The 16,164-nt window shown below is 58.2% G+C and overlaps 1 protein-coding gene and 1 long non-coding RNA gene across 2 annotated transcripts in view; one reads left to right on the top strand and one right to left on the bottom strand.

Moving 5' to 3' along the window:
• Positions 1–1,949: 1,949 nt before the first annotated feature.
• ATXN7 (ataxin 7) overlaps positions 1,950–16,164 on the bottom strand; it is an 88,139-nt gene continuing 73,924 nt past the window's right edge. The window contains 8 exon segments of the mRNA XM_074198822.1: positions 1,950–2,967; positions 3,514–3,658; positions 4,036–4,165; positions 4,801–5,322; positions 5,324–5,735; positions 7,431–7,552; positions 7,665–7,860; positions 9,632–9,912. Coding sequence (XP_074054923.1) covers positions 2,835–2,967; positions 3,514–3,658; positions 4,036–4,165; positions 4,801–5,322; positions 5,324–5,735; positions 7,431–7,552; positions 7,665–7,860; positions 9,632–9,912 — 1,941 coding nt within the window. The 3' untranslated portion in view covers positions 1,950–2,834.
• Positions 8,511–16,148, top strand: LOC141496346 (uncharacterized). Its single transcript, XR_012471034.1, has 3 exons — positions 8,511–8,899; positions 9,288–10,125; positions 15,921–16,148. It is a non-coding gene; the product is annotated as an uncharacterized LOC141496346 (long non-coding RNA).

The following is a 16,164-nucleotide window of genomic DNA, read 5'->3' on the forward strand; positions in this document are numbered from 1 at the left end:
CTTTTGGGGTCTTAGGCAATTTAATAGAAACAATGCCCAGTTAATCTCTTATGAATCCACTCCCAGAACATTAAAAGGAACATAGACTTTCATGAAACAAGAGGCATCCCTTAAATTGTAAAGTAGGCAAGTTCTAGGACTATTGGCTTGGCAGTGAACCACTTCAAATTATAAAAAGGTACTTACTTTTTTTTTAATTAATAAATAAATACTAGATGATCTCAATTGTACCAAAACTGGATATAAGAAAAAAAGACCTGTGCAAAAATACATATTTAAATATGTACAATCAATTTTAACAAAATATGTTTTCTGAAATAGGGATACTTCAATATTTATAATAGAACAAGAAATTCCAAAATAAAGATACAAAATAGGTTTTGTATAATTCTTTGTTCATCATTGCAGCAATTTGTTTTTTTTTTAAATAGGTTAAGAAAACTGCAGGAGTTGTCATGAAAATTCTATGGAAAGGATATAAAAATTGTCTTGTTTTAAATTAATACCAAAATCTGTCTAGAAACAACCCAACCACTGCAAATTTGGTTTTGCAAGTTAATTTAATCCAAAAAATTACTTGTGCTACTGTTTTAAGTTACCTTAATTGTTTATAAGTACTAAAATAATTGTAGGAGAAAATAAAAGTTCCAAGAAAAAAAAAACCAACCTACCAGTCTACAATGCCCAAAGCACTGTGGGAGTAGGTCTGTTTGTGGCAGGCAGGTTTCAAAATGGCTAATTTCCTAATCCGGCTGCTTTATGTACGAACTACCAGGAGACATAATGAAAATGGAATTAAAAACCCCAATCTAAAAGAAATCCAAATGATCAACACTTGCTAGTCTAAATATCTACATTAATCGGAATCAGCTCTGACTTGCCATCATGTAGCCTTCGTACTTCTTCTTGAGTCACATAATCTTACACAAAATTCTATCACTTAAAATCGACTGTTTATTGCCATCACTCTCTCCTGCCTTGGCTTTGAAACGGAAATCTCTCCCAATCACAAGTGCCCTAATCCCCCCAACACCTGAAGGGAGCTTGGATTCCTCCTAAGCGACAGCCTTGCTCTTGGGAGGTCACAAAGTCATAGATTTAGAGCTGGAAGGGACTGGAGAGGTCAACGAGTCATTCTATTGGTTTTTTCCAAGTAAAGTAAGAAAATAGCTTCTTCCACACGTCCGCACTCTTTTATTAGCTGTCCTATTTGTCCTGAAAACATCTGGTGACTGATTGCATAATCAATGAAAAATATCCCAACGCCTTTTAAGAAAATGACTATTTTACATACATTTATCTCTAACGTGTCTGCACAAAGGATCTCCGTTGTTCGGTCACATACAGGCTCGTGTCTGGATCTAACCAGCCTGCACAGTTGACTTAATTAGGCCAAGGACCTGAGCTCTTGCTCTACCATTTATTGGCTTCAGATTCCCTGAAATGGTAGATTGTAACACAAAAGTAGTTTGAAAAAGGATGGGTGTGGAGGAGAGGATGTGGGATGCCCCAAAGGGTCTCTGACTGACAAGCAGTGAGGGGACATGGGCCCTCTGAGGACACACGTAACACCCATTCCCCCCAGGAAGTGGTGAGTGACTTCTCCAAGCAAACTGCATTTGAACGACATTAAGCCCTTTAAAGATTTTACTGGGGGGGGGGGGGGGGGGGATGTCCCGGATGGAGCAGAAACCCTCTCAGGAAGGGGAAATACAGGTCTTTGAGATCCTTGAGAAAGAAAGATGAATGAAAAAAAAGAAAGGCTCTCTATGCAGCATGGGAAATTTTGTACTTTGTGCTGCAGGCTCCCCCCACCCCCCAGCCCCTACACACACACGCGCGTGCACACACAACACACATACACGCAAACACACACATGTATGCACACACACACAAAGCCCAACCAATTCATTGTCTATAGTGACATCAAGGGAGTGGAACAAACAGGGTCAGGTCAAGCTGATGTTTAAAATTGATTTCTGTTACAGTATTCATAGGAGGTTGAGAAGAATGTAACTCACCCCCAAACATTAAAAAGATGAATGCTCATTTCTGTGGTATGCTATTAATTTCATCTTAAAAAGGCAATTTTTAGAAAATAGAACGAGGCTAGAAGGTATAATCAACCTACTTTGATATGCTGTTTCAATGTGAAGACTCTATGGAATACCCTTGTAAAAGAAATTACATTTCTTTGGAAATCTCGGCATAGGGTTTTTCCCCTACAGTGATTTTGTTTTCATTTGGCTTTCCTTTATCAAAACTAGTTAGCATTTTTATATTTCTCTTCAGTTGCATCATATTCAAAAAGCGCATCCTAGAATTGCTTTTGTACCATGAAAAAGTCTTCCTCCAAAATAGCTGAGACTTGCTTTCTGGGCATTGATGGCTTAAAATGACTAACTTTTTACAAGTTAGAAACTCCTAAGAGCTCCTTATCCCAGATTACTTGCAAAAGGCCGGGCAAAGATATGGCCCGGATCCTTCTGCTGAGCTGGACTCTTGTCCATTCTCCCTGGCCCAAGCCATCAAGCCCCATTCCCTCTGGAGGGTCGCTCTCGAAGGTGGCGGGGGGGAGCCTAACTGCCTGTGGACAAGCCGGAGGGGACAGGCCCGGGGCCGGGTGAAGGAGGTGGAGGGGGAGGATCTGCCCAGCCGATCTTTTTCTGAGAGTGGCAAGACGAGCCGTGTAGCGAGCGGTCCAGACCACGGGTAACACTGATACAAGCAATTCTGTGGCTGAACTGGATCCAGGCTCTAGTAGTCAGGGTGTTCGTTGCTACAGACATGGCTTCAGGGGATTCCTCTTTCAAACCACAGAGTCCAGCAGATTTCTACACCTGAGGACGCAGACTCAAAGGCATCGTGGAGTCCAGAGGGCCAGGTGGAGGTCTGACTTGGAGTGAAAACTGTCCAGTTCTTTTCTCCCTCTGGGAAGGATTCCAGCTGTCAGGGCCGTGCCTTTGGCTTAGAGAGAGACAAGAGAGATACAAAAAGAAAGGGGGGTTAGCCAACACGGAACGTGTCCTTTACCATTTAACATGACGGCCACGAGGGCATGTCAAGGGGTGACCCCGCCAACTAGCCAGACTGCCAAATGCCTCCAACTCTCAAACAAACTCCATTTCCTGGGGCAGAGCGATGCCTCAAGACTTGGAGTTCCTCAAGAGTTCCAAGGATGCCCTTTGCTTCTTCTCTGCCTAAAGGCATCATGGTGACCACCTACTCGGACACCGGGCAGGAGCACAGGCAGGGAAGGTCCCGTGTCCTGCAACGACACAGGTCTGACACCGTGCTGGCTCCCGGAAACATCTGTGGGACAGGCCTCGGCAGCCAGGTGCCGTCGCCCACTCCTTTGGAGCCCTCCCTACTCGGCTCAGCCCTTCCTCTACACCTGGGTGACAATGACCGTGGCTCGCTCGTCCTCGTCCTCAGTCCGGCCCTGTGGGGAGGGAAGCCGAGTGGCCCGCCTGAAGGAAGCCTGTCCAACGAGGAACAAGACCTCTAACTCACTTTTGGGAGAAAGGCAACAAAGAGCTTTCCCCAGCATGGACATCTATCTCCTCCTCAGACTCCGGCTGCAGAGTCAGAAGCTGAATCCCGGGGCTGGGTGGGGGCTCCAGATCATACAAGCCACAATGAATGACGAGGCCAGAGTCTGTTCGGCAGAAATAAAAGCCAAAAGAGGCCTCAGACTCGGCGTGCCCGGGTGGGCAGGCAGGCCCCCACCCACCTCCGTGGGGTCACTCTCAGGCTCGGGCAGCTCTTTCAGATTCTGGAGCCATTCCCACCAGGGACCGGAAAACTCAAAAATGTTTTTTGTTTGGTCTCCCCCTGGCCTAGAGCAGAAGTGGAAAGGAGCGGCTAGTGACAACTAAGCAACCGAAATCAAGGAATTCCGTCTTCTTTAGAACTGTGTGGGGGCACCGAGGGCACACTGCTCAAATGGTGGGAAGAGAACGGACCTGGCTGCCGGGTGTTCTCTCTGAGAGGACAAGGGAACCCAAACCCCAAACTCGGCCTCCTCTGACTTGCCTGCGCTCCGAGGAGACTCGTGCAGGAAGGAGGCCGAGAGGGACGGGGCAGGAGCCCACGGAATCGAGTCTGGGTTGACTCCGACAAAGGGACCACCGGAGAGGTGTGGGATGCTGATCTGTGAACCTGACTGGGGGAGAGAAACACGAGCCTTAAAAACCACCTGAACTGACTGGACAAACAAAATGATTTTTCTACTCGGACCTAGTTTTCCCCTAGCACTCTTCCTTGTGCCCGCAGTGGTGCACCCAACCGCCTCACCCGCTTCCAGGCCCTGCCTCCTTGTGCAGGGGCAGACGAGGAGGAACAAAATTAGGCTCAGGCAGTGATTCAAACAGTAACACAGTGCTCCTGTGAAGGCACACAATCTATACCAAGGGTTCTTAACCTGGTGAACTTTTTTTTAAGGTTTTTGCAAGGCAAATGGGGTTAAGTGGCTTGCCCAAGGCCACACAGCTAGGTCATTATTAAGTGTCTGAGGCTGGATTTGAACTCAGGTCCTCCTGACTCCAGGGCCAGTGTTCTATCCACTGTGCCACCTAGCCGCCCCTTGGTGAAATTGTTTTAAAAAAATATTTTGCTGACTTTATTTCACTGCAAATGGTTTCCTCTGCAATCCCATGAATTTTATATCACGCGTTTAAAAGACCCTGGGGAGCCCAGGACCAAACAAGGTGAAGAGCCTCCGATGGACACAAAGCTATGGCTGTCGGGTGGGCAGGCGTGGACGAGGAGAGGCAGCGGCCCCTCGGAGCTTGGTCTTACCTGATGGAGAAGCGCGCTGCCGGCCAGCCCCGGCGTGCCCGGGATGGGGCCGGGGTGCTTGGTGTGAACGCTGTTCATGGATGGCAGTTTGGCCACCTTGCCAGCCTGGCTGCCGTGGTGGGGGGCGCCGGCGCCGGGGGAGCCCTTTCTCTTCTTCCCGAGGAGTTTGTCCAGAGGGGGGTGGGGGTGGGAGTGGGGAAAGCCGCCGGCGGTCATCATCAGTTCGGGGGGCTGATGGACAAACGGGCCCAGGGAGAGCGTGGAGTCCCCGCTGTTCACCATCACGCTCATCCTCTTGATGGACTCCGAGGGGCTCCCCGTCGGGGCCCCCCTGCCCGACGCCTCGTGCCTCGGGCCCACCGAGTTGGCTCTGCTCGTCAGACAGTTGAGGCCGAGGCCGGGGGCTGGCGGCACCGGGGAGGGGTACCCGGGCCCGCAACTTGCAGAGTTCACCACGCAGTTTTTCCTAAAAGAGTCTGTGGAATGAGGAGAAGAGGAGGAGGAGGAGGAGGAGGCGGAGGAGGAGGAGGCGGAGGAGGAGGGGGGGCGCACACGGCGGGGCGCTGGTCTTGCGCTTCTTGCCCGCGCTGTGGCAGGGGGCGCCGGGCGCGGCGGCCTCCCTGGGCTTGGCGGCTTTGCCGGACTTGAGCTTCTGGCACCTGGGGGCCCCCGGGGCCGGGGCCGCGGGCAGCGCCGAGGCGGGGCAGGGCGAGGAGGCCGCGGCGGCCGGCCGGGGCCCCGGGGCGGGGGGCGCCTGCAGCGCCGTGCCGTGGGCCGGGGCTCCGGGGGCCGGGGCGGGCCGGCTGCTGGCCGGGGGGCCGGGGGCCGGGGCGGGCGAGGCCGAGGACGCGCAGGCCGGGGGGCTGGGGCCCGGGCCGGCCCGCGGGGGGACGCGCGCGGGGGGCGCCGAGTGGCCAGGCGCCGGGGGGAGTCTCCTGGAAAGAGAGAAGAGGCGGCGGTGGGCGGCGTCCCCGGGGGCCCCCAGGGACCGGGCCAGGACCCCAGGGGCCGGGCCGGGGCCCACGGGGAGGGACCCCACGGGCCGGGCCGGGGCCCACGGGGAGGGACCCCAGGGGCCGGGCCGGGCCCCACGGGGAGGGACCCCAGGGGCCGGGCCGGGGCCCACGGGGAGGGACCCCACGGGCCGGGCCGGGGCCCACGGGGAGGGACCCCAGAGGCCGGGCCGGGGCCCACGGGGAGGGACCCCAGGGGCCGGGCCGGGCCGGGGCCCACGGGGAGGGACCCCAGGGGCCGGGCCGGGCCGGGGCCCACGGGGAGGGACCCCAGGGGCCGGGCCGGGCCGGGGCCCACGGGGAGGGCCCCTACCTGGCCCCGGCCCACCCAGCCGCCCGCGGACCCCCGAGGCCCTCAGCCGTCGGGGCAGGCCCCGAGCCTCGGGCCGGGGACCCTCTCCGGGCGGCCCCCGCCCCGCGGGCGCTCGGGCCCTGGCACGGCCTCTCGGAGGCGGCCCCGGGCACCGCGGGGCCCAGGCTGCCCACAAGCACGCGGCCTGCGGGGCAGGACAGAGCGCCTGGGGGCGGGGCCGGGGGACCGGGACCCGGCGGGGCGGGGCAGGGCTAAGGGGCTCCCCCCCCTCCGACCCCCGGGCGCCCGGTCACTCCCCAAACCCTACACCCCGACACACGGCCAGAGACCAGACCCACAGACACACAGACCCACAGACACACAGGTACACAAACAACCCCCGCCCCACCCCCCAAGCCTGCCCTGCTCGACGCTCCTTGCAACGCCCCGAAGCGGCCGCCAGGTGGCTCCAAAAGAACCCACCAGGCTGCAGGGGGCGGAGAAGCCGCGCAGGCGCAGCTGTGGCGGTTGCCCGGCCCCGCCCCCAGCTCCTGCCACAGAGGCGCGGAGCCCCGCCCCTTGACCCCGCCCCGGACACGCCCCCACTCGACACCGCCTCCTCCAACATTGGCCCCGCCCCAGACACGCCCCACTGGGCTCTGCCCCACCCCTCCCCAGACACGCCCCACTCGGCACCGCCTCCGCCACCATTGGCCCCGCCCCGGACACGCCCCCTCGGCTCTGCCCCGCCCCGGGCACGCCCCCTGGCCCGCAGCCCCCCTGGCAGGCAGTCCAGGGCGCCGGGGGCAGCTCCCGGGCCCCGGGCCCGGAGGACCGGCCGCGGCCGTGCGCGCCCCGCCTGCCCCCGCTGCAGACCCCGGCCCTCGTGGCAGCGCGTCCTGGGGGCCCCGCGGACTGAGCCTGCGATGCACCCCAAGACGGGGCCGCGAGGCCGGGGCGCCTCGGAGGGAAGCGGCAGGGCCCCCCCCACCCCCGCCTCTCCGGGATGGGCCCCCGGGGGATGGGCAGGGCCAGGGCCCAGGACAGACTTGTCAGCGCTCCGGCCCGGCCCCGTAAGCTTCCTTTGAGCTGCAGCCCGCGGGGCCGCGGAGGGGAGGGGGCGCGGGGGCGCGGGGGCGCGGGGGCGAGGGGCGCGGGTGCGGGGCCGCCGAGGCGAGGGGCGCGGGGGTGCGGGGCCGCGGAGGCGAGGGGCGCGGGGGTGCGGGGCCGCGGAGGCGAGGGGCGCGCGGGTGCGGGGCCGCGGAGGCGAGGGGCGCGGGGGGTGCGGGGCCGCCGAGGCGAGGGGCGCGGGCGCGGGCACTCACCTCCACATCTGGGCCGCCAGGTGCTTGTCCAGCATGACGCTGAGGGCGCAGCGCAGGTGGTTCCAGCGCTGGTCGAACACGAAGTAGCCCCGGGCCACCTGGCGGCTGCCGAAGGTGCAGAACTGAAAGAGAGCGGCAGGGCTCCTGCAGCGGGGCGCGGGGCCGGGGCGGGGGGGCGCGGGGCCGGGGTGGGGGGCGCGGGGCGGGGCGGGGGGCGCGGGGCACGGAACTTACGGATGCGGGCTGGGGGTGCCGCGCCGAGTAGTGGCCGTCCAGCCTCTCCGCGGGCTCCTCCTTTTCGTCGCCTTCTCCCTCGTCGCTGGACCCCCGGGGCGCTGGCTCGGGCAAAGGCAGGGGGGGGTGCGGGGCCTGGCTGGCGGGAGGGTCGGAGGGGGTGGTCCCGCCGGGGGGCGCCGCGAAGCCCGGAGGCCTGGAGGGGGCGCAGACAGGGGCTCACGGGCCGGCCGGGCCCCCGGGCCCCCCACCCGAGGCCGCTGCAGCCCCCCGGGCCTCCGGGGCCTCTCCTCCACAGCACCGCCTAGCAAGCTCCACGAGGCCAAGGTCCGGCCCCCCTCAAGAAAGGCGAACCCCGCGGATGCCCGGCCCCCTCTTCCCGCCGTCCCCTGGCCCGACACAGTCCGGCCCCTCCAGCGTGTGGGTGCCGGAGTCCCAGGCCAGACCCTCCCCACGGAGCCCTGCCCTCTGGGCACCCCGCTGGTCAGCCTCCCGCCCCCCACTCCCCGCTCACTCCCTCTCCAATGCCAGCTCGCCTGCCCTAGCGCCCGGCCGTGCTGCCAGGCGCCCCTTGTCCTTCCCTCCCGGGTCCCCCCACACCTGGGGCCGGCCCGCTCCTCCCACTCTCAGCATCCTCCGGGGGTCCTCCAGGGATTTCCCGAGGTCTCTTGGGTCCAGGCCCTCCACCCTGACTGCCCGTGCCTCCCACCGGCTGCACACACCACTCTCCGTCCGAGCCCGTCGAGGCTGCCCCGTGCCCGCGGGCCTGTCTGGCACCACTGTGCTCAGGCCTCGGATCTTCACCACAGCTCCCCCCCCCCCCCCCCCCCCCCCCCCGTGCCCTGCTCTCCACCCACACGACGCCCCAGGCACTTGGCAGCCAGAGCCTGGTCTGGGCGACTGGCCTCTTCTTCCTCCCATCCACGCTGCCCAGAACAAGCAGCACCCAGTCCAGCCAGGGCCCCTCCTCAAAAATCCTCAGGGGCTCCCTGGCTTAGGACCATCAACTCTTCAGTTGGATGTTTAAAGCATTTTGTGTTTCTTACAGACCCCCCCCATCCAGACCAACTGGCCTGTCCCGCCACACCTCACCCCCCGCTGCCACCTTCCAAGGCTCCGGCCAGATGCTGGTGCTAAAGCAAAGCCCCACCCCCTCCAGCTCTCGCCAGGGCCTGGCGTTTACGCCGCAGGTCATGGGTCTGAAAATGGGTGAAGACCCGGGTGTCCAGGGAAAGGTAAGTGCCCCTTCCTCAGAAACCCCCCTCTCCAGGTCTCTTTGTTGAGTCCTCAGATCGGCAGGGTCGGACACCCATCTGTCTGCACGTGAGCAGAGGTGTGTTTGCGTGTGTCCGTGTGATTCTAGGTACACAGAGACCCAGGACTGCGTACGTCTAGAGAGTTGGGCTTAGGAAGACTCCACCAGCACTAGCAGACAAAATCATTTTTTCATTGTTGAAATTCAGGGAACACTTTCCCAAGTTCATGTCCTGAGTGGACACAAGTGGGAAAAATGCACATGACCATCTAGATCCCATAAAAAGAGCCCCCCCCCGCCCCGTGTCTGCTCTGCATAGAGGTGGGACAGAGAGGGCAACAGCGAAGGTGTCCTGCCCCCCCCCACAGGAGAGCCCCCAACCTCCACGGCATCCTGGCCCCCTCCCCGCAGGAGAACCCCCAAGCTCTGCGTGGCAGAGGACTCACCAGCCTTGCTCAGATGCCCCCCATGGTGAGTAACACTTTACCTAATAAGACCCTAAGACTTTCGTTGACTTTGCTGTTTGGGACCATCCAAGAACAAGGCTTCTTGAGAGCTTAGTTACTCTAAAGCCACAGTCAGGGGTACCCCCAAATCCCAAGCAGGGGACAACACACAGACCAAAGCCAAGCCCACGTCCCTGAACCCCAGGCTCTGTGACGGCCACAGGGCCGGGGAAGGCAGGGTTCCGAAGGAGGAGGACGTTACTGACCTTGGAAGACTGGGATTGTGAGGTCTGGGTTTATTCGATACTAAAGGCTTGGACTCTGCAGGAATCACTCCATGAGAGTTGGGGTGCAGTTCTGGTGATGACTTGGAGGGGGAGGCATGTGGTTCCCTGAGAGGCGGGATCTGTGGCTGCTGCTGCGTCAGCGGCTGATCGGGATGGCGGAGCAGCTCCTTGTCCCTGCTTTTGTTTTTGTGCTCGGCTAACAAGACATCGAAGCGTTTTCGGCGACCCTGGACGGCCCTCCGCTGGGTCAAGGAATGTGTCTGCAAACCAAACGGAACAGAGGATTCCTTCAGAGCCTGGCAAAGGGCCCTCAGCCTGGCTGCCGGAGCCGGGGCCACCCCCCTCTGACAGGCCGACCGTGACCCCCGTGGGGACGCTCCTCTCCTGTGGAAGGAAGACTTAATGCCAGGGCTCAGATTCCACCAAGGGATGTGATGTGGGGCTCGTCGAGGGTCCAGAAGAAACAGGAACAAGTAAGTGGGTCATGATGTGGGTGACCCCGGCCATGAGCCATGCTCTCAGGCTGGCTTTCTAACGCGCAGGTCATTCCCAGACTCTCAACAAGCTGAGCCCAGCTTCCCCCGAGAACAGGTCGGGGCCCAGCAAAGAGAAAGCTAGTGTGGAACACAGATAGCGGGGTCCAGGAGGAGAGGCGATGAAAGGAGGGAGGAGAGGAAAGGAGAGGAGGCAGTGGGCTGCGGGGTGGCGCCTGGACAGGAGAAGAGCCGAGACTTGAGAAGGCTCGTGGGGGGACGGGCCTTGCTTTGGAGGCTACGGGGTCTTAGAGAACAAGCATTAAGAGACCAAGGGCCGACCAGGGTCAGGGAGAGCGCGAGCCAGCCAGGAACTGGCCAAGCACCACAAATTTCTATAGTGGCCCTTCTCTCAAGGCAATACACAGCCACTACAGGTGGGAAAAAACTGGAAAGAAAGGATAACCAAGAATTCGTGGTGGGACGGGGGGGGGGGGGGGGGGGGGGGACAGACAATGGCTTGACATACAGAACTGACCACAGCGAGGAGGACACCGATTCCCAAGGGATCCCCTTTGAAAAAGCCATGCTCCTTCTTTGATATCACAAGGCTGGGAGCTAGAGAACATCAGCTTCTCAGGAACCCCACCCCTGCAGGGGACAGAAGGGCTGAGAGAAGTAGATATGGAGTGGGAGCGAAGAGACCATGGAGACGTGGATGGCCCGAGACAAGCGCCAAGAGACCCCAGGATTAGGAAGAGGGCTGGGCAGAACACAGGTCAAGCCGGCTGCCCATGGAGAGGGATGAGAAGAGTGTGACCTTATGGATGGAAGATTGAGGAAAAGACTCGGGTAGCAATGATTCAGGATAATGATTGTCCTTGTCTCTGAAAGAAGACCGCGACATTAGGGAAGCGATGCCACAACAAGCACATGGATTAGATTTGATTATCGGGAGGCGGGGAGGTGCTGTACTGAGTCTCCAGACTCACTTTCTCCTCCAGTCATCTGGGTCCAGCGGCCAGTTATGGATCAGGACGACTGGAGATGGCCCTGTGCCACAAAGCTAGTTAAGAATCAAGTGTCTGAAGCTGAATTCAAACTCTTGTCCTCCTGACGCCAAGGCCGGTGCTCTATGTGACCCCTCCCATCAGGGTTGATCCAAGGGTCTCCAGCGGAGACCTTCCCCAACAGAGGTGGTGCCCTGGTCTGTCTCTGCATCCTCCGCATCATGCACAATGAAGACCGCATCCCTCCCAGAGCTGCGACAGGCATTCCTGTGGAGCCCACGCCGGAGTCGGGGTTGACTGCTTCACAACCCCCCTGGGAGGCAAGCACTGCCATGACCCTGCTTTTCACCTGAGGACACTGAGGCAGGGGCCACGCTGTGAGGAAGGGTCTGAGGTCATTTGGAACTTCCTGGCTCCAGGCTGGTGCTCCTTCCACTGGACCATCCCGCTGGCTCTGGGTAATAGACTGGATTCTCCACAACTGTCCTGCTTTGCCTCTTGCCTTCTTTCCAGAATGACCTCCACCGACTTGACTTGTCCAGCACCCATCCTCACCCCCTACACTGTGCATTCTTCAGTTTTTCTGTGCACTTCCTAAAGGTGGTACTTGGAGCCAGTCACGATGCCCTGCGAGTGGTCTGGCTGAGGTGAGTGAAGCAGCACCAGCGGCATCCCTCCCGGAGCCAGGTGCTCTGGGATGACGGCCTTCTCCGACTGGTTGCCACACTGGCTCCCGTGGAACCAGATGCCCCCTACGACCCAGGACATTGGCAGGTAAATCTCTAGCTAGCTGGGCAGTGACGAAGGTGAGCTCTGAACCTGGGTGTGACAACCCGACTCAGATGGGGCTCCAGCTGGTTGAGACCCTTCAAAGTCCATCTCTTGTTTTTCTGCATTTTAAGGGTTTTTTTTTTTTGGCAAGGCAATGGGATTAAGTGACTTGCCCAAAGCCACACAGCTAGGTACTAAGTATCTGAGGCTGGATTTGAATTCTGGTCCTCCTGACTCCAGGGCCAGTGCTTTGTCCACTGCACCACTCAGCCATCCCACATCTCTTGTTTTCCAAGGTGAGCTCCCCATAGAAAACCTGGGGAATACGCAGTCTGAATCAGGGAGAGGTTAGAGCCCAGGAGTTCAACGTCTCAGCTCCTTGGGCTGACAAAACCGTGTCAAGGGCCACATGCAGAACTGACTGTCGATGTTACCAATGAGCACGACAGAAGAATGGCATAAAGTACAGCTCTGAGGGAGTGGGCCGTGAGCTGACGCCAGACCCTCTGGGAGCGGTGGACTGCCTCCCCCATCCTCCTCACTCGCACCCAGCCACAGCCACATCTTCCCCACAAGGACGGGGCAAGGCTTGGCCAAGCACTCAGCCAAAATTGAGACCAACTCCCTTGAGCCACATTGTCTTTTCTACCAGCGGAGGACCCCTTTCCACAACAGGAGCATCCTCGCTGAATACAGGTGGCAGTTTTCTGACAGACGGCTTCACTAGCCATCTCTCTCAGATGTTCAAGAACATAGTTTGAGAAATCTGTTCATTTTCCTTTTTCAAAAGGATCGCAGATGTAAAGCTGGGAAAGACCCCAGAGGCCCCTGGGTCTCAGGCCCTCGTTTTACAGAGGAGGAAACTGGAGTCCAGAGAGGGGAGGAAGTCTTTGGTCCCACACCCCAGACAGTAAGTGTTGGGGCACCCCAACTCTGCAGCTCACAGAGGTCCCATGCCAACTCTCCCCTCTATTTCACAATCCCTCCTGGACACTCCACCACTGCCTGTGCTGACACTTCCAAGCCTCAGGTCAGATCGGCGCCCTGGAACTCCTTCCTTCCTTCATCCACAGCGGCCAGGGGCTCTGCACTCTTGCAGGACTTATCTGGGATCAGTCATTTTAACTTTGTCCTTTCCAGTCCCCAAATCTTTCTCTTTGGCAGAGTTAAGAGATGCTGGGCAAAGCTACAAGCAGCTTGACCCCACTGCCAACACCCTGGTTCATTGCTCCCCTGAGCAGTCATCCGTGGGGATCCCTCTCTTCCTGACAGAGTTCTGCACATAGTGTGTCCTGATAAAGAGAAAGCTCTGGAGGGCCCCGTGTACCTGGCCACCCCAATGCTTTCTGAGCTCCGGCGCTCGTTGGAAAGAAATACACCTTCCATCAAACAGGAGGACACCAAAGAAACGAAGATTCCCCTCATTTGACTGAGGAGGAAGAAGAGGAGGAGGGAGAGGAGTACAGTTTGGAAAGAGCAGAACTGGGCCAGAGCATTGGATGTCTGTCTCTAAATCCAGTCCTCTGGCTGACAGGGCCGCGCTGCGCTGCGTTGCTCACGGATGATCTTCACTCTGCATCCGGGCAGCTTCACAGATGTTATATTCTCTGGGAGCTCCTGGTTAATTCCTCTTTCCTCATGGAGATGGCTTCCTTTTGTGGCCTCATCCTTTTATTCCTCAGGGGTCGCTGGAGAAATCTTCAATCCTCCCCGACCTCAGGGTCCATGCCCACTCTCCCTGCTGCCCGGAGCTCCTTGACCCCAAACCTAAGCTGGAGCTGCGCCTGCCTCCATCCTCCCCAGCAGGTACACGTCATTTACTCTGCCACCGGTGGGCTCCTCCCCATCTTCAGGATGCCCCTCTGGCAGGGTTGTGGAGGATTGCGCCTCCTGCACTCGGCTAAGAACTTCATGCCGTCCAGGTAGCCAGATGCAGGCAATGGAGACATAACCATTTCTCCACTGCCCCCCCAAACACTGCCCTGGGGGTTCACCATCAACCTTCCCCTACGCTACCTGTGAGCAATAGAGGAAGAGCTGTGTGGGCACATGGGCCCTCGGCCAGAAAGAGAAAAATCCTGCGATGGTCCTAACTACATCCTCCATCGTATTCTACTGAAAAATGCCGAAGAATAACTAATTACAAGGCAGGGATGAATTAGGCTCAGGTTTTTCTTTTGAACATAGGATAGAGAACTGAATTGAGTAGTTCTCCTCCATTCGTCTAAAGCCCACCTGCAGTCGATAACCACCCAGCCACCTGTCCAAAGGGTGCCTTGTTAGACTCATTTCCCTAAAGGCACCAGTCCTTTGAGGGTCAAGATTCTGTGGTCAACTCGGACACCCCCAACCACTTTGTCTCCTCCCCCAAGGGCCCATCTGTTATGAAGTTGTGTAGATTTTTATATGCAGAAAATCTCTCCCTGTGGACACCCCTTTGGGGGGTCCTCATCGCCTCACCGCTCTCCCGAGTAGCCTCTCTGCTTCCAGGCTCAGTCATGGTCACCTTCCTGGGACAAGGGGCTGACCATGTCCCTGGTCTGTCTAAGGGCCCCCAGGGCCTCCCATGACTTCCCCACCACACTTCCTCACCCATTCTATGTGCTAACCCCACTACTCCACTGACTTCCAGGAAGCCAGTCAACCCCATTTCCCTGGATTCACGCAGCCCAGCCCTCATTCTCCCTCATTCTCCCTCATGCTCCCAGGCTCCCACCTCTTCCTCCCTGGCCAACTTTTGATGATATCCCAACAGACTGAGCGTCTAAGTGAGTGATAAGGTCTGCACGCTCCAGCAAGGGGAGGATGGAGGGAGGAGAAAGGAGAGAGAGAGAGAGGAGGCGGCGTCACAGATGGGCAAGTGCATGGCTAGGCTCCTTAAGGGGGGGCCCTCCCATGGGTGGCCCTGGAGCCACAGACAGAAAGACTGGTGGGAAGGAGGAACAAGTTGATGGATGAGACAAATCAACTTGATTTTACACATGGAAGCCATCCCGTAAACAGTTGGAGACGCTGGGCTAGATCTAAAGGCTGCCGTGGGGCTCAGTGTCAAGGGGAGGGAAGCCGGGGAGCACCCACCTGAAGGTGAAGGAATAAGGAAGAGGAGGACAAGCCGGCGGAGGAGACAGAGGAAGAGAACCAGAGCAGTGCGGAACCTCTGAACCTACAAGAACAGGCAGAAGGAAGGGGCGGTCAACAGAGTCGAACCTGGGAGCAAAGTCAAGCAGGAGAACAAAGATAGCCAGCACAGAGGATGGCGATCGCTAGGGCCGTGGAGGGGGCTGAGAAGAGAGATGATGGGGGAAAGGCCGGCCTCAGGGAGAGACAAGGACATAGGTCAAAGGGGGAGATGAAGAGGACACCACGGCTGAAGGAGACCCCAATGATGAATGAAGGAAGGCTTTTTTTTTTTTACAGGAAGGGTTGGGGGGAATCTGGGAAGGAGAAGATGGCAGACAGACTCCTGTGGGAGAGCAGCAGCGGCGGCAGTGGCTGGGTCAGGTACTTCTGAGGCAGAAGACAGGTTGGAAAAATCCTCGCACATTCCAGTCAAGTCTTACCAAAGGGGAGCTAAGAGGAAGGCCTTGGGCGGGCACCAAAGTGGCCACATGCAAGGGCCAATCTTCAGTGAGACAGGAATATCTGAGGAGCACATTTAGCAGTTGGGCTGGCATCGTGGAAGGGTGGGCTTAGATGTCTGCAAGGCAGGAGAAGACAGAGCGAAGAATCTGCGCTCAGAACACAGTTTGGGGTCACAGCGCTGACTGAAGTATACCCCTCGCAGACAGGAGCAAGCCAAGGGCGCCGAGTTGGAGGAGAGTGACCACTGGACTCGACCCTTCTTGCCTATGCTAATACTAAGGGTCTTGTGAAAATGAAAGCTTTTGTGACTGGCTCCCAGAGGAGACCCCCCCCCCCCCCCGCCTCAGCTTCCAAATCCAAGATACACATCTCAGCTAAGGCAGAGAGAAACCCTTCCAGGTACTTCCATCCTATTTTTTGAATTTCCCTCAGGCTTCCCACCCAGGCAAGGAGAGGCCCTTCCGACCTAGATTACTGTGGAGCTCATCTCAGCAGTCGAGGTCAGCATCACCGTCCTCCTGGGCTGCCTCCTCTCCTTCAATGGCTCAACCTACGGTCAGGGTGTCTTCGGATAGCAAATATCAGACAAGAAGGCTTGGGAGAAAACCGGGGGGGCCCAGGACCGGTCCTAGCACTGAATCCGCGTTGAGAGGGAGGGAGGGAGGGGTCTGGAGTT

The sequence above is a fragment of the Macrotis lagotis genome, chromosome 8, assembly GCF_037893015.1.
Source record: "Macrotis lagotis isolate mMagLag1 chromosome 8, bilby.v1.9.chrom.fasta, whole genome shotgun sequence".
In the NCBI taxonomy this organism is placed as follows: domain Eukaryota; kingdom Metazoa; phylum Chordata; class Mammalia; order Peramelemorphia; family Peramelidae; genus Macrotis; species Macrotis lagotis.